This window comes from Symphodus melops, assembly GCF_947650265.1.
Source record: "Symphodus melops genome assembly, chromosome: 2".
NCBI lineage: Eukaryota > Metazoa > Chordata > Actinopteri > Labriformes > Labridae > Symphodus > Symphodus melops.
This window is the reverse complement of record NC_136692.1, coordinates 30,629,325-30,653,084: the sequence shown is the minus strand read 5'-3', so window position 1 is coordinate 30,653,084 and position 23,760 is coordinate 30,629,325. Positions and strand designations below refer to the sequence as shown.

Below are 23,760 nucleotides of genomic sequence, written 5' to 3'. Positions count from 1 at the left end.
ATTACCTCAACTCTGACATGTTGACCCCCCACCCAAAGTGTTTAGCCAGCTCAGCATCGGTCTGTAAAGCTTTCTGCATTCTAACCTCTGTCCATTTTTTAAAAGCATCTCTAACATTGATCCAAGTTTGAGCAGGTTTCTGCTGGTGGAGCTCATTAAAAACATGCTGAGGCTTTTTAGCTCGGGTACAATCACTTCTATCTGAACTAGTTTCACTGCCCGCTTCCATCGCTGCAACACCTGTTGCTTTGACCTGATAACTGCTCTCACTGATCCATCTGTTGATCTCACGCTCCATCTTCCCTCAACTCGTGAACAAGAACCTGAGATACTTAAACTCCTCGACCTGGTGCAAGGACTCCCTACTGGCCCAAAGAGTGCAAGCCACCTTTTTCAGGTTCTACTGATCCTCATCCCAGCTGCCTCACACTCTACTGAAAGCGGCCCCAGTGCGCTCTGGAGCTTGAGGTTTCGATCGAGCAAAAAATACCACATCATCCGCAAAAAGTAGAGACAAGAGCCTGTGGTCCCCACACCAGACCTCTGCAACCCCTGGCTGCACCTAGAAATACTGTCCCTGAAAGTGATAAACTGAACCGTTGACAAAAAGGCCAACGCACACCAGGAACACGTCCAACTTCCTGCCGGCAATGCGAACTAGGCTCCTGCTCTGGTCATACAGGGACTGGACATCCCTTAGCAAAGTGCCCTGGACCCCATACTCTCAGGAGTATCCCCCACAGCAAAACATGGGGGACACAGTCGATCACCTTCACCGAGTCCACAAAACAAATGTGGACTGGTTGGGCGAGTTCCCATGAACCCTTGAGCGCCTGATGGAATAGACTTTCCCAGGGAGGCTGAGGACTGTGATTCCTTTGTAGTATGAGCATGTCTTCCGATGCCCCTTCTTGAAAAGAGGGACCACCACCCCAGTCTGCCAGTCCAGAGGCACTGTCCCCGACTGCTATGCGATGTTACAGAGACGTGTCGACAATGACAGTCCCTGCACCTCCAGAGACTTAAAATACTTAGGGCAAATCTCATCCACTCTCTCTCTGGTGCCTTGCCATGAAGGAGCTTGCCAACCACCTCGGTGACTTCGACTTGGGTGATGGACGAGTCTATCTCTGAGGACTCAGCCTCGGTATCTTCAGTGGAAGACGTGACGGGGGAATTGAAGAGATCCTCAAAGTATTCCTTCCACCGCCCAACTACATCCTCAGTTGAGGTCAGAAGCTCCCCACCTCCACTGTAAACAGTGTTGGTGAAGCACTTCATCCCCCTTCTGAGGCATTGGATGGTTTGCCAGAATTTCCTCAAGGCTGTCCAAAAGTCCTCCTTCATGGATTTCCTGAATTCCTCCCAGCCCCGAGATTTGGCCTGCGAATACCTGTCAGCTGCTTCAGGACTCCTATGAGGTAACAACGCCCGAGTTTCCGCAATGGAGGCAGAGAACATGGTCCACTCGGAGGTGGAAGTTGAAAATACTTATAACAGAGGGTTCTGCAAGATGTTCCCAGCAGACACTCATTTCATGTTTGGGCCTGCCGAGTCTGAATGGCTTCCTACCCTGCCAGTGTATCCAACTCACCACCAGGTTGTGATCAGTTCACAGGTTTACCCCCCGCTTCACCCGAGTGTCCAAGACACACGGCAGGTGTTTGTTATGGATAAACTGTCTTTAGCACAGAAATCCAATAACAGAACACCACTCCGGTTCAGACAGTTCGTCCCAATAACCCCCCTCCAAGTCTCACTGTTGTTGCCCACGTGAGCATTTAAGTTCTCCACTAGAACAATGGAGTTGGAGCACCATCCAGCGCCCCTACCAGGGACTCCAAGAAAGCCGGGTACTCCGCACTGCTTTTCGGTCCGTAGGCCTGAGAGACCTGTCCCCTGCCCGAAGGCATATGTAGGCAACCCTCTCGTTCACCAGAGTGAATTCCAACACAAGGCGGCTTAGGGGTGGGGTTATAAGTCAGTCCACACCAGCCTCTGTTCTGCTTTGTATTGTCCTCTCACCACGGGCAACTCCAGAGAAGTGAAGATTCCAGCCCCTCTCAAGAAGATGGGTTCCAGAGCCCAAGCTGTGCGTGGAGGTGAGCCTCACTATATCTAGCCTCTCGACCTCCCACACAAACTCAGGCTCCTTCCTCCCCAGTGAAGTGACATTCTTATGTAGAAGCTGTGTCCGGGGATCGGGTCGCTGAGGTCCCCGCCATTGACTGCCACCCGATCCACATTGGACCCGACCCCTACAGTATCCTCTGTAGGTGATGGGCCTACAGGAGGAAGGGCCCGTGTCACAGTTGAGGTAATGCAAAAAGCTGAGATCCATAGAGCAGAATTATGACAGAGAAGGTGAGACATTTTAATTCATTAACAGAAATACATTTGAACTTGTTTTTTTATGTCAATGACATTTTTTTAACTATGGTAAATATATAATAAACTTTCGTTTTTTTGCACAAAAACTTCAAATGATGATATCGATTGTAAGAGAAAATTATTATTGTTGAAGTGATTCAAACCCTTAATAGCTCTTCTTGCTCTCTGAAACATAGAGTTATGATTAATCCTTTATTACAGTCAGTTAGGCTATTTGTACTGTTAAATAGATACGTAGTGCAAGATTTGACACTTTGCATGAGGGGCCGTAATGTGAGGCAGTGAATATGAGCAGTATGTACATGTAAGGGTTAATCAGAGCTCAAATCACAATCATGTTGATTAATTGTCAAAACCGTCAAAGTCTTGTGTTAACAACACTTCAAATTAAAAAAAAAAAATACAACACATGATCAGAGAAAATCTAACAGGTTGAGTCTCTTCATGTTAAAGATTCACAAATGCATCAAACAACCTGCTGCATTAGATTGCTGTCATGAATAACGGCTGCAACTTTGAATGAAGGCTGGTGAAGGTTAGGGCACTTAAAAAGAGAGCAGCCAGAATAGAACAATAAAGCATCTGAAGAAGAGCTCTGCTCACACAGCGTTGTGAAGGTGCATTTAGTAACCATGGTGACGTTCTGTAGAACAAACAGCCCGTTGACCTGAGGCCTGCAGAGACTTTAAGTTCCTCTCTGTGTGGATGATAAATATTATTTTATTTTATTTCATTTTAATTCACCGTTTAAAACAATATGTAGGAGTCCCCTCTGAGATTTATAGACATCTCTTAATAGTGCAAGTTCCCTCTTGGTAACTTATTTAAAAACAAAGAAAAACCCACTTTGAAGTGATATTGTGGTTAAACACAGCATAGGTAAATGTGGTTTTACTTTATTGTATTTTTAAAATGACTAGAAGCCCTCACTTTATTAGTGCAGACTGATAGACCCCTTTAAATCAGGTGTGTGTGTGTCTGTGTGTGTGTGTGTTTCTGTGATGGTTCAGGTTCCTTAAAACATAAATTTGTTTTGGATTTCAGATGTTTTAATCTATGTCTTTATTTTGTAAAGATAGTTTTTATTGTCTTTATTATATTCATGTAAAGCATGTTGTCTTTAAATCTGTATGACGTTATGAAAATAATTTATTTCAGAAACTTTTTGTGGCATTAGGTGGGTGTGTCGACTGATCGGCCTTTTCTGACGGCTGCAGCCAACAATTATTTTTAAACTTCATGACACTCTTGATCCTTATGTTGTAAAACCTTATAACAGTTTGATATTTATGATACAAAACACCAAAAAAACCGAATGATCAAGTTTCAGGTTACAAAGAATCAGCTTTATTGATCGTCTGTCTTTAACTGGAACATTGAGTTTTCTGTAATGTGAGAGAAGAAACAGGGAACATTATCACATTCAGAACAAGGTAAAACATTTCCATTCACATTACTGCTTAACAAATTACTTTCAATTAGTCCATGATCAAGAAATTTCCTTTGAACAAAATGTTGCACCTCTTGACTTCACGCTGAATCCCTAATCTTTAAATCATCACTCTGCTTAGAGAGAGAAGAGGGAAAAGGGAATAAAGAAAGGCACAAATGCACAGTGTGACATCAAACATATTGACAACAATCCAGAAATCACACATCCAAACATAAAGGACAGCTGCAGAGAGGAGTAAAAAAAGTCACTGAAACAAAGAGACACTCTGCAGGGCTCCAATCTTCCTGAAACATATTTCACCTGGGTGACGTTCTGAGCAGAACCTGCTTTTCTGACACCGTGGTGGAAACATTTCTGGAGCTCTGCAGTGTGCCAGCCGTCTTTCTCTTTGTTTTAGTGACATCAAACATGTGACATAAAACATTCTGCATGTGCACTGATCACTTTGCATAGCTGACAGATGTTTGAGTTTTGTTATGCTCAGACTGAACAGGTTATATACATCATATCTTTAAAGTATATTAACCAGAGACGAGGACTGCTCCAGGATCTTTAGTGAGACGATGAACCTGATCGCTTTTCTAAACCACGGATAGAACAAAGCGTATATGAGAGGGTTCAAACAAGAGTTAATGTAGAGCAGCCAAGATACAATGCTGATCCGCACCGATGCACTGCTTGCTGTTTCATCTCCTGTAAGAGAGGAAATGTAATATGGACAGAAAGAGATCAAAAACACCAGTATGACTATGCCCAGAGTCCTGGCTGCCTTTCTCTCTGATTTCTTTGCAGTGATTCGGCCCTTGCCCACTGCAGCATCTGTAACATGAGTCTGCATGGCACGAGCCTGAGACACTGCTACGATAAACACTCTCATGTACAGAACAATTATTACCATACAGGGGGCAATAAAGGTGAACACGAGGTCCAGTGTTACTAACACAAAGTTCATCACCACCACACACTCTCCAAAGCAAGAGTTATATCTGTCAGCCTGCTTCAGATGTTCCTTTAAGATCAGCCCATTGTAAAGGATTGAGCAGGCCCAGCACAGACACACACACAGCCCCACTCTGCTGCGAGTGACTTGGTTGGAATACTGCAGAGGATAACAAATAGCTACATAGCGATCGATTGATATGAGCACCATGTTTCCCACAGAGGCTGAGGTAAGAATGAAGGCTATAATGTCAGAAAAAGCACACATGAGATCTCCCAGCAGCCAGCAAAATTCTATGACCCTTACCATTATTACCGGCATCACCAGCAGCCCAACAAGGAGGTCTGAGATAGCCAGGGAGAGCAGGAGCAGGTTGGTGGGGGTGTGAAGCTGTCTGAAGTGAGAGATGGAGATGATGACAAGCAGGTTAAGAAACACAGTGAGAACAACGATAGAGGAAAGCAAAGCATACAGGAGGACGGCCTCAGTGCGAGGGCGCATAATAACCCTGCAAGACAAGTTGAGGAGCTGAGGGTAGCAGAGCTCGGCTCCCTGCTGGTCGTCCATCATCCAGCACTGAGGGGAGGTGGTGACCTGAAGCTGCTGAGCTCAGTCAGCTCTCTGAGTGCCAGAATGATCACAGCTCACTTTTCTCTGATGGCAACTCCCTCGTCATCGTCTTCATCCGGTCAGCTCTCGACCAATGGGCAGCTGTAGCCAGTGTCGTCCTTTCTTCTGATCTCTCCTCCTCTTCCTCACCTCCCCCTTGATTACTCCCCCCCCCCCTCCTACCGTCTAATTCCACTGGTACATGATGCAATATCGAAGTTTAATGTGAAACTTTAACAGAAAACTTTACTCTGAACTGTAAATCTTAAAGTGAACTGTAAAAGGTCCGAACTTTAACACAGTTTAATGTTATGGGACACTGGTTCGCCCTCCTACACTCTTCCCAGAGGCGCTGCTTATCAACTGTCAAGGCAGGCAATAGCTTGGGGCCTCAGGCCAGTAGGACCCCCCCCCCCCCAATAACTGATGAACTTTAAACCAAAGCATTGCCTTAAAAAATGTGCACATTTTGCAAAGACAGTAGGAAGCCTCCTTAATGAGGCCCCATCTGACAGCAGTCACTCCTAATGTCCTGTTAAATGTTGCATGCATTATTGCTGGAAAATAATTGTAGATGCTGGTTGAGAGAGGCCCTTAATGAATGTTTGCCTCGGGCCCCAACAGACCCATGAAGTGTCCTGCAGATAGTCTGGGGTTCTGCCTTCGTTATGGCAGCCCTCACCGTCTGGAAGGCTCTCCCAGTAGTTATCTGTAATGCTGCATCCTCAGAACTATTCAAATTACTTTAGTTTGTGAACCTACCAGGACGATTTTAGCTGCAGCCTTCCTGACATTTTATTATCGCTCTGAGCTGATGGAAAAAAACCAATAACCCAGAGTCTAGAAACAAAAACACAATCGTCCTGATGTCACATGAACGCATTGTTTCATATTTCATATTTGACATCACCTTGTCACCTGGAAACAAACTTCAGAATCCCAACATGGTTGATTAAGCTGTTGGCAGGCTCATTGAGAGATGGCAACGGCAAAACCTTCATTCTCTTGTCCGTTCTACATTTTGACCAGGACCTTGAAACACATGTCTGGCGAGGAGGTTCTAGATGATTTTTTTAGAAGAGTCAAGTGATGATATGAAGACTGGATTCATTCCAGAGCTGAAGCCAAAGCTGGGTACAGTGAATGTTGATGCAAATGTTGAGCCTCGCTTCTTTGGCTTCAAGTAAAAAAGTAACTGTAACAGGTTTTAAAGTTACAATATGTAGATTTGATTTTGGTTAAAGATTTGATTTTGGTTAAAGATTTGATTTTGGTTCGGCTTTGGAGGAAAATGAAACAGTACTCAATAAATGGACAACAATTGTATGTGGTGACAATAAACCCCTTATTTTTTTGTTGACAGAACTATTTTACATATATACAATTATTTACAATAGTGCACTTTTTAGAACAAGAAAAAAAACAAAAAGAAGAGTCCATTCAATTCTGAAACTTATTGTTCAGAACAATCAATCAATCAATCAGTCTTTTTTTTCCGGCAGCAGAAGTCCCTACCACACTTGAAGTAGAAAGTAAGTCTGACTTCTGCTCCAGCACAGAGATGTGTCGTCTGATGTTGATTCACAGGATATGGTATGATAGGACAGGATAGGATACCTGGCCTGTGTAAAACAATGCTTTAGTATACTATTCAAAAAACTTCTTTTGCAATAAATAACCATGGTTATTGTCATAGCTGCAGCCAGCTATTAGCAATTAATCACAAACAATATATACTCCACATGCAGAACATTATTTAATAGAACAAACATGTCTGCAGCTCATGCCGCTTAGCATTAGCAACATTTAGCATATTGTGGCTAACGCCGTTTAGCATTAGCAATGCCACACTCACCAATTCCTTTAAGTTAGAGGATCAGAGGATCCCCACTCAGCATGGCTCAGTCACTCTTTACATCTGCAGGTTGAGGTGCACAATGACTAAAAACCAGGCTTTTAAAACCGCATGAATTTTGAGAAGGTTAGTTGATGTTTACAGTATTTTACCTGCTTCCACTCTCCGTCTTAGCGTCCCACCCTTTCACCCACCGGTGTGTGTTTAATTGTCACGGTGACGCAAGTATCGCGAGATGTAGCGCAAGTATCGCGAGATGTAGCGCAAGTATCGCGAGATGTGGCTAACAGGAGTTCACAGCGAGATAAAAAATAAATAAAATAAATACATTTTATTAGCTGGGTTACACCCTCCCCCCTTTAGTTTATGCGCGTCTCGTCGCATGCTATGCGAGTAAAGTGCAAATCTGCTAACGTGGACCAAGAAAGAAGTCCGGGCTTGATGCTTTTTGCAATGCTTCAGTGTACGCGTCAGAAAGACTATGGAATAATGTCTGTACTACCGAAATCAAGGGAGTACCGAGAATGGAGTACTGGAGACGATTTGGTGGGTGTCTATCTCGACCAGTGCGTCTCGGTACGACATTATCGACAGTTTCAGGGGTTACAGCAACATCAGGACTAGTTCTCACAACAGATGAATCAGATTGGCTAAGAGCAGGCGCTTCAGCTGGGGAGGATGGAACGTCAGTCTGCACAGTGTCTGGCAGCATCTCAAGGACCACTTCCTCTGCAGGTGCAAAGCTCTCGAGCCTATTTCCTTCCACAGGAGCATCTGTTGTGTCCTCCACTTCCGAATCGCTTCCTTGAGAGGAACTTGAATCGACTTCAACCTCAGGCTCAGGAGTTTGACTGGCAGTGGAAGGTGGGTTGGGTACAATGTGCTTAGTAGTGCCGATGGGTGATGGAGATACTGGGTCGGCCTGATCTTCATACTCTGTCAGGGACTGATCTGGAAGTAAAGCAACAGGTAACACAGAGCTGTTGTCAACCAAGGCCATTGTACTGGGCTCTTCAGGAGACTGAAGGGAACGAGGCAGAACAAGGCAGGGAAAATCTTCATCCCCAGACGAGTAAGTGGAGTCAGGTTTTGGTGGACGTTGACTGCGAGTTTGCGGTCGACGCGTAGGGGGTGGAGGCGAACTTTCCCTGTGGGGTGGAGCAGGAAGAAATCCACAGGGCAGGAGCAGATCACGATGTAATGTGCGAGTGGGTCCTTCTCGACTCTCGGGTTTCACAGTGTAAACTGGTAGATCTCCAGCGCACTTGACAACCACATAGATGTTCGGCTCCCAACGATCCTCCAGTTTGTTTTTTCCTCGGATTCTTACATTTCTGACGAGGACTCGATCTCCGACATCCAATCTGCATGGAGTCACTCTGTGGTCAAATCTCGTCTTGTTCCGCTCTGCAGACTTGAAAGCACTTTTGGACGCTAACTGGTATGACTCTTCAAGGCGTGAACGCAGATCGTTGACATATTGAGTATGGGTGACTGATGACTTCTCCCGAACAGGTAGACCAAAAGCTAAATCAACAGGTAAGCGCGGTGATCTTCCAAACAGGAGCTCATAGGGGGTAAAACCAGTCACTTCATTGCGTGTGCAGTTGTACGCATGCACAAGTGGCTTGACATACTCCTGCCATTTTGTTTTCTGCTTGCGCTCTAAAGTTCCAAGCATGTTCAACAAGGTGCGATTGAACCGCTCAACGGGATTACCTCGTGGATGGTAAGGTGTAGTATGAGTCTTCTTCATGCCTGTCACAACGCAAAGCTCTTGGATCAGCTTCGATTCAAAGTCGGTCCCCTGATCTGTATGGAGTCTCTCAGGAATTCCAAAGTTGACAATGAAATCATTCCACAGACATCTGGCTACCGTCCTAGCCTTCTGGTTGGGAGTAGGAATGGCAACAGCATACTTTGTGAAATGGTCTGTTAGCACTAGAATGTCTTTGGTGTTACTGCTATCGGGCTCAAGCGAAAGGAAGTCCATACATACTAGTTCCAAAGGTCTAGTTGTCTTGATATTGACCAGTGGAGCTGCCCTTTCTGGCATAGTTTTACGTCTCACACACCGATCACAAGTGTGGATCTTCTTCTCAACATCTGATGACATTCTAGGCCAGAAGAAACGCTGACGTACCAGATCCAATGTCCTCTCTATCCCCATGTGACCCATGTTGTTGTGAAGGCTGGTGAGAACCAAGGGTCGCAGCTCAGGAGACAAAACTAGCTGGAAGGTGGTCTGTCCATCGTCCTGTCTTCTCCTGTAGAGAACTCCATCTCTCAACTCTAGTTTGTTAAACTCTCTTAATAGAAGAGGGAGTTCGGGAAGTTCTTGCCTCAGAGTAGGAACAACTTTCTCTCCCGTCTCCAACTGATGGATTACTTCACGGAGGGCAGGATCTGTGAGCTGCTGATCTCTCATGTCAGATGGAGAGAGCGCAGGAAGGTCTGGGAGGCCATGCAGGTCTTCAGAACAGTAGCTTTCTGGAATTCCATTAACATGCATGGAGAGAGATTCAGCCAGGGTGACAGGTGGCAGAATAAACCCCAGAGTGTTTTTGGCCAGAGAGTTATTACAGATGACGTTGACTACTGCTGACGAGATTTCCTTAGCTTCTCCATCCTCTGCAACGTGATGATCCAAAAACTGCTGAATGAGGTTCTGCTCTTTCAAAGACCGGCTGTCGTCAGGACAGGGGCTGTGTGGTCGTCTGGACAAGGCATCAGCATCGTAGTTATGACGTCCAGCACGGTACTTGAGCTTAAATGAATAAGTGGAGAGAGCTGCTAGCCATCTGTGGCTCGTGGCGTCCAACTTCGCAGAGGTCAGTACATATGTCAGTGGATTACTGTCAGTAACTACTGTAAAGTTGGCACCATAAAGATAGTCATGAAATTTTTCAGTTACACTCCACTTCAATGCCAAGAACTCAAGCTTATGAGCAGGGTAACGCGACTCACTGTGGGACAGCCCTCGACTGGCGTAAGCAATGACTCGCATTAGTCCTTCCTGTTCCTGATACAGCGCTGCTCCAAGACCAGTTGTACTCGCGTCTGTGTGCAGAACATATGGCCGCTTGGGGTCAGCAAACCCAAGAACAGGAGATGAGGTGAGTTTGTTGATCAGGAGGTCAAATGCTTTCTGGCACTCGGGAGTCCATCGATCACCAAACGATTGTTTCACATCGAGGTACTGCGTTGGAGACTTCTTCAATTTGGCTGACCTGCGCACAGGTGGGTAACCTTTCGTAAGGTCATTCAGTGGCTTGATGAGAGAGGAGTAGTCCTTAATAAAACGACGGTAGTATCCGGAGAAACCCAGGAAAGATCTCAGCTCCTTGAGATTTGTTGGAATTGGCCAGGATTTTAATGACTCGATTTTCGCTGGGTCTGTCTCAACTCCTCTTTCCGACACCACGTGCCCAAGATATTTCACCGACGTTTGGCAGAATCGGCACTTCTCTGGAGAAAGCTTCAGGCCATAGTCCTTTAGCCGACCAAGGACGTGCAACAGCCTCCTCTCATGCTCCTCCAGCGTATCTGAGAAGATTATGATGTCATCCAGGAAAACGAGTGCCTCCTTCAGGTGTAGATCGCCCATGCATTTCTCCATCAGGCGTTGGAAAGTGCTGGGCGCATTAGTGACGCCCTGCGGCATGCGGTTGAACTCCCAGAATCCTAGTGGCGTAACAAAAGCAGTTTTGGCTTTGTCCTCTTCACGCATGGCGATTTGATAGTATCCAGACTTCAAGTCCAAAACTGTGAACCATCTGGATCCCGTCAATGCGGAGAAGGATTCTTCAAGATTTGGAAGGGGGTAGGCATCCTTCACTGTCTGTAGATTAAGCTTCCTGTAATCTATGCACAGACGGACGTCCCCATTTTTCTTCCTGACGACGACGATCGGAGAGGAAAAAGGTGATTCGGATTCGCGGATCACACCAGTTTCAAGGAGGTCTCGGAGATGTTTACGAACTGCCTCGATGTCATGGGGGTGTATTGGTCGAGCACGGTGTTTAAAAGTAGTCTCATCATGCAACTTGATCTGATGTTGGACTTTGTCAGTGCAGCCAAAATCTAAATCATGCTGTGAGAAAACGTCTATCATGCTGTTCAATTTGGATGTGATGTGTTCTTTCCACTCAGAGGGTATAGGAGAATCCCCAAAATTGAACTGCAAGGTTGGATGGTCAGGAGCAACCAGCTGGGTCTCCACATGCTGGGACAAAATGCTGGCAGGCTCTCCGATGTCAGCAATTACGGTGAGAGGCGGAATCATCACATCTTGTTCGGACTCATTTCTCACAATGACAGGGACCTTATAAGGAGCATGGTTTGGCAGGGAAATCAGGCAGCTCTGGATGCACAGTCCACCAGGTAAAGGAGAAGAAGGGTGCTCAATGAGTGCGTATTGGGCTGTAGAGGGGGTCTTGAGGTCTGCAAAACCATCGACAGCAACAGTACGACCAGCTGGAACAGTAATTGGAGTTTTGCTGGTTAACCGCACCACTCCCACACAACCATCTTGGCTCTGTTGGTGACGCAATGCCAGGAGCTTCAGCACTGCACTGTAGCCCTGCAATGATGGCTGGAATCCAGAATTGTCACTCTGCAGGTACTGATCATACAGTGGCTCCAAGGTGTTCATCCCAACTAACAAGGGTGAAGAGCTGACATCTGGGACAACCAGGGCAAGCGTGGGAACCGTAAATTCAGATCCCAAAAACTCTTTGGGGAACTTTACATCCACTTCCACATATCCCAGGTATGGGACTGCCTGTCCCGCAGCACCTTCAACTTGAAGCAGGTCATTAAGTGATTTAACCGGTTGGTCTGACAGATGCTGATTGTAGAAAGAAACGGGTAGAGTGGTCACTTGTGATCCTGTGTCCAGTAAACACGAACAGTGATGGCCAGCGATGGTGACTAATGCGGCGCACTTTGATCCGACGAGTCCCCGTGGTAACCGGGAGTTACTCTGCTTGGATGTAGACGGTTGGATCATTTTGGCATGCCGGATGAATTTCTTTGGGGGACGTTGTTGGTCCTCTTCAGCCCCTGTTTGCCCCACAACAGGAACTGATCTTAGTTTAAATCACGGCCATTACGGAAGTTTGGTCTGGGCTGCATTGCTTTATGGTGCTCTCTTCTCTTCAGTGCAACCAAGGCTGAGTTTGGTTCATTAGTGCATTGAGGTCGAATGTGCCCATCTTCACCACAGCGAAAACAGTAACCTGCTCTGGGTTGTGATGGTGTAGTTCTGCGAGCTGAAGTGGCAGCTGGAGCCTGTGGTTTGCGTCGGTGGGAAGATTGAGTGTTGGAGAAGAAAGGTTGTTTCTGGTGCTGATGACTGGATGTTAGCAGTGACAACTGTTTCTGAACATCTGCTATCTGTTGAGCTAATTGCTGCGTCAAGGTGGTAAGTGCAGCAACAGCACCTTGTTCTTCACCATCTGTGTGAGCAACCTGTGCATGGGAAGCAACTTTTTGTTTTGCAGCTCCCAGATGTTGCTTCATTCGGAGACTCTTGGATGCCTCCCGGTCCTCCTCTGTCCTCAGCAGTAACAGCAACTCAGCAAAGGGTGGTGGATTTCTTTTCTTTTGCTTCAGCTGTAGCTCAGAGATTAATATGTCATTCCAGCAACCACGACAAAACTGGGCAAGTAAGTGTTTATTGATGTCAGCTTCTGCCACACCTCCCCTTTTTACAGCTAGACTCAAAGCAATTTGGAGACGCTGCAAGTACGCCGACGGCTGTTCTCCTGCATTTTGAAAAGTGTCCATGAACTTTGCGTAGAGTTCTTCCCCATCCTGAACTGTTCCAAACGCTGACTCTAGTGTCTGGAGATAAACAGCAGGTAGAGTATCTGGACTCAAATGTCTCACCAAGTCCACAGCTGGAGGCAGTAGACTGTCGACGATCCTCCTTGATCGATGCAGATCTGACACAGCCGGGTCCTTCATCAACAGTTCCACTCCTGTACGCCATGTGTCATAATCGACTTCGTGTGTGGATCTGGGGGTCCTACCAGAGAATGATCGAAGGCGCTGGGCAGACAGGTGGTGCATTGAGGAATCCTCACTCTTGACGATGTGCTCCACCAGATAGCGCTGTATCCCTGGAGGATTCATGTCTGTTGTAGTAAGGGTAGATGTTGATGCTCTCGCTCCTGATTGAGGTGTAGGACTGGGGTGAAGTGGCTCAGGACTTGGGTGGTGCACGGTGGCTGCGAATTGTGTGGTGACAGCTGACTGGGGAACAGAAAGAGCTGAAAGTGGTGGTGGTGCTGCTGGTAGCAACTCAGCCATAGTCTCAGATGATTTTGAGGGGGACTGCTTCATCTGCAGCTCAGGAGAGAGTTGTGAGACAGAAGCGCCAATCTGATTCATCATGGTTTTTAATATCTCGGCATACTCCAAGCCACTTACTTTTGCTAAACTTTCCATTTCCGCCATATAAGATTTTGTTTTACTGTTAGCAGTGTGTTTACTGAAAACGGTGGACAGATTAGAAATGCAGTATGTACCGGTGCCCTCTGTAGAAACTAAAGTATATGGTAACATTGGTTTTAGCGCAGCGACTGGAAGACCGGATTCAAATTCAACAACTATTGTTTCATGAAACTCGGAATCGGAATCATCAATGACTTCGGTGCGCCTAATCTTACCATAACTCTTGAGGAAGTCAACCACCTCGTCATCAGAGTCAGATTCTGTTGTGCCCTCAACCAGCACTGCATTTGCGATTTTAATTCCCAATTTATCAAACACATCCATTGTGTTTTTTTTGTTTTTTTTAAACAAGTAAAATAGTTCTATTAAGCACTGCTCAATTTCCTCCTGGCTAGCTCGCCATTTATGTAACAGGTTTTAAAGTTACAATATGTAGATTTGATTTTGGTTAAAGATTTGATTTTGGTTAAAGATTTGATTTTGGTTCGGGTTTGGAGGAAAATGAAACAGTACTCAATAAATGGACAACAATTGTATGTGGTGACAATAAACCCCTTATTTTTTTGTTGACAGAACTATTTTACATATATACAATTATTTACAATAGTGCACTTTTTAGAACAAGAAAAAAAACAAAAAGAAGAGTCCATTCAATTCTGAAACTTATTGTTCAGAACAATCAATCAGTCTTTTTTTTCCGGCAGCAGAAGTCCCTACCACACTTGAAGTAGAAAGTAAGTCTGACTTCTGCTCCAGCACAGAGATGTGTCGTCTGATGTTGATTCACAGGATATGGTATGATAGGACAGGATAGGATACCTGGCCTGTGTAAAACAATGCTTTAGTATACTATTCAAAAAACTTCTTTTGCAATAAATAACCATGGTTATTGTCATAGCTGCAGCCAGCTATTAGCAATTAATCACAAACAATATATACTCCACATGCAGAACATTATTTAATAGAACAAACATGTCTGCAGCTCATGCCGCTTAGCATTAGCAACATTTAGCATATTGTGGCTAACGCCGTTTAGCATTAGCAATGCCACACTCACCAATTCCTTTAAGTTAGAGGATCAGAGGATCCCCACTCAGCATGGCTCAGTCACTCTTTACATCTGCAGGTTGAGGTGCACAATGACTAAAAACCAGGCTTTTAAAACCGCATGAATTTTGAGAAGGTTAGTTGATGTTTACAGTATTTTACCTGCTTCCACTCTCCGTCTTAGCGTCCCACCCTTTCACCCACCGGTGTGTGTTTAATTGTCACGGTGACGCAAGTATCGCGAGATGTAGCGCAAGTATCGCGAGATGTAGCGCAAGTATCGCGAGATGTGGCTAACAGGAGTTCACAGCGAGATAAAAAATAAATAAAATAAATACATTTTATTAGCTGGGTTACATAACTCATGAGTAATACCCTGCATTTTACATTTCAGACCTTCTCGTTCCATATTCCACTCTTTGTCCACACTGATCATCTAATCTCAACCTTATTTCCATCTTAAACTCTCACTTTAAAATTAACTCTCACTAAACCAAAGATAAACATACTTTTGGTGCTTGGACCCCTGACGTTCTAGTTGCGACTCCCATGAACCATCAGATCTACAGAATCTTTGGACCAAGAAACAAACTAAGCACACAAAGGGGTTTTGGAGTAACATGAAGGTGCACTCACACTAGGCTTTGTCTTTCCATATTGTGCCAAACCCCCCACCATGACCCCCACTGGCACTCACACTGCTCCAGCACTAACCGGGCCTGAGCATGGTTACCATATAATGCGTGCATGGCTTTACATGATCATGATGCATGCTTAAGTTTAGGTAGGCCAACCCACAGGAGACAAACACAGCGAACATGACGCCAACTTTATTGACTTATTGTCTCTTTGGTCGGATACAGCCAGAACGCACTGGGACTTCTTGATAGTGGGGACAGGGATCGATCATACTTCATGGCCACGTTGAGTACACATGCATGTGCTCGAGCAGAAGAAACTGGACCGTATCAAAGCACACCTCTTCCAAATGCATCACTTCTGCTTCTACAGGTCGACTGTTAAGGCCCTGACACACCACGGAGGTCGTCACCTTAGTTTTTGTGTCTGGCTACGTAACTACCAGTTGGACCTCATCTGAATCTTTGTGAATCTCGTTTGACTCATCCGAGTTGGTCAGCGTTGGTGCGGGTTATGAGAGGAATTACTGATTGGCTGAGGTCACCTCCCTCTCTTCTTTTCTTTTTCCACTAAAAGACTAAGGACTGATAATGTCAGTGGCATTTTCAACTTTTTATCAGACATTACCTCGATTATTAGGCTACCTATATTACGAGTGGTGACAGACAGCGGTGTGAAAATGGTGTTCTCGTATTAAAACAGCAGACTACCGTCGTCTGGTGGCATTGAGAGTTATTTCCTCTCACGCATAACGCAGAACATACATGGTGGCCTTCAGCTGTAGTCTTTGCACCGTGTTGAAGTGCAACTTTTTAGCTAAGATGAAAGGCAACGTGTGGCGACGCCACAGGCGTCACAGGCCACACATGTGTCTGCTTGAACTGTCAGAAACAGACTCCATGAGGGTGGTATGAGGGCCCAACGTCAACAGGTGTGGGTTGTGCTTACAGCCCAACACCGTGCAGGACGTTTGGCATTTGCCAGAGAACACCAAGATTGGTAAAGTCACCACTGGCGCCCTGTGCTCTTCACAGGTGAAAGCAGGTTTACACTGAGCACTGTGACCGACGTGATAGTCTGGAGACACGGTGGAGAACATTCTGCTGCCTGCAACATCCTTCAGAATGACCGAATGACCTAAAAGTGCAAAAACACAATACAGGCATATCCAACTTTGATGTAATGTCCTTAAAACAAGTCAAAATGAGGCTCAGTAGTATGTATGACCTCCCTACAATGCCTGAGCATGCTCCTGATGAGGTGGAGGTGGTCTCCTGAGGGATCTCCTCCCAGACCTGAACTAAAGCATCCGCCAACTCCTGGACAGTCTGTGGAACATTGTGGTGTTGGTGGATGGAGCGAGACATGATGTCCCAAATGTGCTCAATTGGGTTCAGGTCTGGAGAACAGGCGAGCCAGTCCATAGCATCAATGCCTTCATCTTGCAGGAACTGCCTACATACTCCAGCCACATCAGGTCTAGCATTATCTTGGATTAGGAGGAACGCAGGTCCAACTGCACCAGCAGATGGTCTCACAAGGGGCCTGAGGATCTCATCTGGGTACTTAATGGCAGTCAGGCTACCTCTCGTGAGCACATGGAGGGCTGTGCGGCCACCCAAAGAAATGCGACCCCACACCATTACTGACCCACCACCAAACCGGTCATTCTGGAGGATGTTGCAGAACCGTCTCCACAGCGTCTCCAGACTATCACGTCGGTCACAGTGCTCAGTGTAAACCTGCTTTCACCTGTGAAGAGCACAGGGCGCCAGTGGTGACTTTACCAATCTTGGTGTTCTCTGGCAAATGCCAAACGTCTTGCACAGTGTTGGGCTGTAAGCACAACAAACACCTGTTGACGTTGGGCCCTCATACCAATCTCATGGAGTCTGTTTCTGGCTGTTTGAGCAGACACGTGTGGTCTGCTGGAGTTCATTTTTCAGGGCTCTTGCTGTGCTTCTTCTGTTCCTCCTTGCACAAAGGCGGCGGTAGCGGTCCTGCTGCTGGGTTGTTGCCCTCCAACCGCTTCCGATCCTTTGTAATCAAACAGCTCTCTCCCATCCACCAGTTTGTTGTGAGATTGTTCCTTGCTTTCAAGTAAGACTTTCACAGACTCATCCTCGATTACTCGTAGCCGACCCTTTCTGCCTCTGACTAGAAATTCTCCTTCTGTCACAAATTCACAAATGCCACAGCTTTTTTAAAAGCCCTGGTCTACTTTATATTCGGAGACAGTTTGTGCTCATCTAGCTGGATGAAATTCAGATCCTTTCCAAGAAGAAAGAGGAAGCCTGATCCAGAGAGACAGTGTGTAGTCGAGTAGAAGTCCTCAGATGCTGGGGTGGGGGCTGTTCTTTGATGACTGTTGGCCATTAAATTGGCCTTAAAGAATGGCACCATTATAACCAGAAAAAACCATCCCATCAAACCCTTGCTGGCATCCTACAACCCTTGCCTATACTGCATCACAAGTCCCATCCTGACGGTGGTACATCAGATCAGTAAGAGGGTCCAATTTTGCAATTGTCCAAACTGCCATCTGCCAAGGAAACAGCTGAACAGGTCCTTACCCATGTCTTCAGAGTCCATAATCAATGGTCTTCCCATGGAGTCCCCAGTTTACATCAGTGTTCCAGAGAGAATGTGATATTGTGAAAGCCCAGATCCATATGATTATTCAATATTTATTAAAATGATGTGCAGACTTTTCACCTTGCTGATTCATTGATCTGTTTTGCTGTATGACAGTGTTCTTCACTTTAAAGGGTGGAGAAGCTGTTTAGACCAACTGTAAATGTTTGTGTGCAGTGATACAGCAGCAGATATGCTTATATATCTACATTTTGCTGTATGGACCTTGTGTGTTATGTTTGGGATGTGCATAAAACACATTTCTTTTCTTCAGATTCTGATCCCGTCAGTATAACGTCACTTAGGAGATTTCCCCATCCTGCTGACATGAGCACCGTGTCTACCTCTATGTGGAGACACACTGGTCGCATCTGATCTGCGGACCCCGCTGTAGGTGTCTGAATAAAAGTGCAACTCGCTCACCGTTTTACCAAAACAACAGCATTCAATGCATCATCACGACTTGTGAACGGTTTGTGAACAAGACGGCATTTAGGTGAAAACAAGTGTTTGCCTTTTACTTCAATCAATAACTGTGCAGAAGGGTCCTACATGCTCCAAGTCCTGGACTTGAACACTAAAGAACTCTGGCTGCACAACAAGTATAAAATGACTTGGAAAATTGACTTTAAGGCATCCTGTGTAAAATTCTTCCGTCAGCGGTCAACACCTGAAGCTGGTCTGAAAAACTAACACCGTAGAAAGTAGTGATGGGAAGTCCGACCTACCTCAGACCTGAGCAACCCACAGCCCGCAGGCAACATGAGAACAGGAGGCCCATTGTGTGTCCCTGTCTGGCCCACGCAGGGATAATAATACATTCAAAAACTATATTTAAACATGCTTGAAATACAACTGAAATTGCTTTATTTTGAAACGCGGTATATACGTTTTACTGTCGTATGGATATACGAAATTTGTACGGGAGTGAAGGTGAATATCAACAAGTGAGGTTTGAAAGGTAACCCTGAAGTTGTCCGCTCATGCTAAGAGAATAAAGGCTGATCTTGAATGCCATGTTTTTAACAAGTCATGGGCTGCAAAGTACTCCTTTACAGAAAACAAAGCTGAAGCATTTCAACCAGATGTCTTTGAAATGTAGAAGTCCAAGATAGACGAGATTATTATCATGAAGTGAATGAATGTAAAAAAAAAAACAATCAAAGTTGTTGTTTGTGGAATGGACTTGTTTGATTTTTCTCTGCTTGTGAAGATAAAAGGTTTAAAAAATGACACTTAATTGCACTTGTATTGTGTATTACGACTGTAGTAGTATTTTCTTATTTGGGTTTCTTTATGTGGCCCCTTGTAAAAATAAATTGCCCACCCCTGGCCTACCTTCTCTGGTCCAAATAAATCCAGAGCATTCAGGAGCAGAATCTAAAAATAGAAGGACATACTGGCTGCTGCATTGTTGTCAGAGAACATTCAACACAGCATGTTTCCTTCGTGATCACACAGGAAGAGAGTGTCATCATCTCACTCTCTACACAGCTCTCTGATTGACCCTTTACGACTTTATGATTGTGAAGTAGGAAAATAAGAGAAGGAAGGCCAAAGTTGAGCACAAGTTAAGATCTTTGATAATCTCTGTTTTCTTTGACCACATTTGTAAGAAGTCAAACACCTGTTTGTGTTTAATTGTTTGCATGAGGCGTTCAAGAAACCCTAAATAATCACAATAATTGCAGTTTGTTCATAAAGATATTTTCAGATCATTCAGACCAGCTGAAAACACAAACTCGTCCTCACCACCAGTGTATTCATTAACACCTTCTGACTGTATCCTCACTGTAGTTTCAACATGAACACAAACATGCTAATGAGAGCCGTGTCGTCATCCCAGAGGGAGCATGTTAATAACAATGACAATGCTTTGAACCACAGGTGAGTTCTAGTTGAAAGGTGTGAATGAATTTAACATCAACACATGATGCAACAAACCCCCTCCCCACACAGGAGCCTTCACTACAGACCAAAATACCACTAAACTTTTTATCACTAACCTAAAACAAACAAACAAACTCTGAAAAGCTCAGAAACATCAGTATAGTTGAAATATTCCTCTCTGCTTCTCTATAACATGATCATGTATGATACCATACCATAAATACAATAAAGTCAATTCATCATGGTGACACACGAGATGTTCAACAAAATACAAAAACATTTTAGTACAAAAATGAAGCTTGACATGCCAGAAATTCACCAGTAGGTCATTTTTAAAGCAAATGTAAAAAAGGGCTTGAAAAGTCTTGCCAGTCCAAGAGGCCTAATGCCACCCTATTCAAGGCTTAGGTGGTCCAGAAGTCCAATAAAAACACCAAATTGATCTTTAAACCAAGCTTGATGTAAACTTACTGATAGATAAAGATGGGGAGCTGTCTCGAAAGCAGGAATTAATTCAACTATTTTCTGTGGTTTATGAATTTTCTGTAACCTCTCCACTATTTCCTAAGCTATTTTTAAGGACACAGAAGATCTCACGGGTTTCCTTTGCAGCATTGACCAGTCCTTGCAGGTTTGAAATCATAAGTCTCAAGGCCCTAACACACCAAGCAGATGGTAAATAACTGGTGGCGATGAAGGCCGCCTGTGGCCTCGCCACACGTTGCCTTTCAGCCTTTTATCCAAAGGCTATAACAGTGCTTAACACCGCATATACCTTTAACTGTAAATCTCCATCTGTGCTATAGCAAATACATGCAAAGTACACGCACTCAACACCACCTTTATCTCACCAATGTGCTGCACCGTACTGTTTTAAAGTTTAATGTCTGCAATATGTGCCCATCTCTGCTCAGGGTCTCTGCTATCTACTGTTTTTTCTCCTCAATTTTGTCCCCCAAAGCTGCTATGGTGTGTGTGTGTGCGAGTGTGTGTGAGAGAGAGAGTGTGAGTGCGTGTGCATGTTGGTGTGAAAGCTTGTCGTTTTATATATTTATTTTAAAGGTCGAGCCGATTATCAGTTATTGGGGGGCCCTACTGGCCTGGGGCCCTGAGCAGTTGCCTGCCTTGCCAGTTGACAAAAAGTGCCTCTTGAAAGAGTGTAGGAGGGCAAACCAGTGTCCAATGACATTAAACTGTGTTAAAGTGCCGCCCTTTCACAAGATTTACAGTTCAGATAAAAGTTTTTGATTAGTTGCATTAAACTTCAATGTTGCATCATGTACCAGTGGAAGTCGACTGTAGGAGGGAGGGGGGAATAATCAAGGGAGAGGTGAGGAAGAGGAGGAGATATCAGAAAAAATGGACAACACTGACTTCAGCTGCCCATTGGTCGAGAGCTGACGGGATGAAGAGGAGGACGAGGGAGTTGCCATCAGAGAAAAGTGAGCTGTGATCATTCTGGCACTCAGAGAGCTGACTGAGCTCAGCAGCTTCAGGTCACCACCTCCCCTCAGTGCTGGATGATGGACGACCAGCAGGGAGCCGAGCTCTGCTACCCTCAGCTCCTCAACTTGTCTTGCAGGGGTATTATGCGCCCTCGCACTGAGGCCGTCCTCCTGTATGCTTTGCTGTCCTCTATCGTTGTTCTCACTGTGTTTCTTAACCTGCTTGTCATCATCTCCATCTCTCACTTCAGACAGCTTCACACCCCCACCAACCTGCTTCTGCTCTCCCTGGCTATCTCAGACCTCCTTGTTGGGCTGCTGGTGATGCCGGTGGAAATGATGCGGATAATAGAAACTTGCTGGCTGCTGGGAGATCTCATGTGTGCTATTTCGGACATTATAGCCTTCACTCTTACCTCAACCTCTGTGGGGAACATGGTGCTCATATCAATCGATCGCTATGTAGCTATTTGTTATCCTCTGCAGTATTCCAACCAAATCACTCGCAGCAGAGTGGGGCTGTGTGTGTGTCTGTGCTGGGCCTGCTCAATCCTTTTCAATGGGCTGATCTTAAAGGAACATCTGAAGCAGCCTGACAGATATAACTCCTGCTTTGGGGAGTGTGTGGTGGTGATTGACTATGTGTCAGGAACAGTGGACCTCGTGTTCACCTTTATTGGCCCCTGTATGGTCATCATTGTTCTGTACATGAGAGTGTTTATCGTTGCAGTGTCTCAGGCTCGTGCCATGCAGACTCATATTACAGATGCTGCAGTCGTCAAGGTTCGAATCACTGCAAAGAAATCAGAGAGAAAGGCAGCCAGGACTCTGGGCATAGTCATACTGGTGTTTTTGATCACTTTCTGTCCATATTACTTTCCGTCTCTTGCAGGTCAAGATATATCAAACAGTGCATCGTCGTGGGCAATTGTGTCTTGGCTGCTCTACATTAACTCTTGTTTAAACCCTCTCATATACGCTTTGTTCTATCCGTGGTTTAGAAAAGCGATCAGGTTCATCGTCTCACTAAAGATCCTGGAGCAGTCCTCGTCTCTGGTTAATATACTTTAAAGATATGATGTATATAACCTGTTCAGTCTGAACAAAACTCAAACATCTGTCAGCTATGCAAAGTGATCAGTGCACATGCAGAATGTTTTATGTCACATGTTTGATGTCACTAAAACAAAGAGAAAGACGGCTGGCACACTGCAGAGCTCCAGAAATGTTTCCACCACGGTGTCAGAAAAGCAGGTTCTGCTCAGAACGTCACCCAGGTGAAATATGTTTCAGGAAGATTGGAGCCCTGCAGAGTGTCTCTTTGTTTCAGTGACTTTTTTTACTCCTCTCTGCAGCTGTCCTTTATGTTTGGATGTGTGATTTCTGGATTGTTGTCAATATGTTTGATATCACACTGTGCATTTGTGCCTTTCTTTATTCCCTCTTCCCTCTTCTCTCTCTAAGCAGTGTGATGATTTAAAGATTAGCGACTCAGCGTGAAGTCAGGAGCTTCAACATTTTGTTCAAAGGAAATTTCTTGATCATGGACTAATTGAAAGTAATTTGTTAAGCAGTAATGTGAATATAAATGTTTTACCTTGTTCTGAATGTGATAATGTTCCCTGTTTCTTCTCTCACATTACAGAAAACTCAATGTTCCAGTTAAAGACATGATAAATAAAGCTGATTCATCGCAACCTGAAACTTGAGGTTTTTCTTGTGTTTTGTATCATCAATATCAAACTGTTATTAAGATTAAACAACATAAGGATCAAGAGTGTCATGAAATCACAGCCGTCAGAAAAGGCCGATCAGTCGACACACCCACCTAATGCCACAAAAAGTTTCTGAAATAAATTATTTTTATAACACGTTATACAAATTTATACACAGCATGCTTTACATGAATATAATAAAGACAATAAAAACTATCATTAGAAAATGAAGAAATAGATTAAAGCATAAAATCCAAAACAAACATACGTATAAAGGACCATGAACCATCACATGCAACACACACACACGCACACCTGACTTAAAGGGGTCTATCAGTCTACACCAAGTGAGGACTTGTCTTTCTGTTCTTTTTAAAAATACAATAAAATAATAAAACATTTACCTATGCTGTGTTTAACCACAATATCACTTCAAATTGGGTTTTTCTTTGTTTTTAAATAAGTTACCAAGAGGGAACTTGCAGGATTAAGAGATGTCTATAAATCTCAGAGGGGACTCCTACATGTTGTTTAAAACAGTGAAATTAATTCAAATAAAATAATATTTATCATCCACACACACAGAGGTGGCAGAGAGGAACTTAAAGTCTCTGCAGGCCTCAGGTCAGCGGGCTGTTTGTTCTACACCATGGTTACTAAATGCACCTTCACAACACTGTGTG

At 44.7% G+C, this 23,760-nt stretch overlaps 2 protein-coding genes across 2 annotated transcripts in view; one reads left to right on the top strand and one right to left on the bottom strand.

Annotated features, from left to right (window-relative positions):
• Positions 1-4,077: 4,077 nt before the first annotated feature.
• The window catches only part of LOC306820598 (trace amine-associated receptor 13c-like), a 33,154-nt gene continuing 13,471 nt past the window's right edge, over positions 4,078-23,760 (bottom strand). The window contains exon 3 of the mRNA XM_079338478.1: positions 4,078-5,178. Coding sequence (XP_079194604.1) covers positions 4,356-5,178 — 823 coding nt within the window. The 3' untranslated portion in view covers positions 4,078-4,355. The remainder of the gene's footprint in view (positions 5,179-23,760) is intronic.
• Positions 21,370-22,452, top strand: LOC306820472 (trace amine-associated receptor 13c-like). Its single transcript, XM_079338322.1, has one exon. The coding sequence runs from the start codon at positions 21,438-21,440 to the stop codon at positions 22,431-22,433; it is 996 nt and encodes a 331-aa protein (XP_079194448.1). The 5' UTR covers positions 21,370-21,437; the 3' UTR covers positions 22,434-22,452.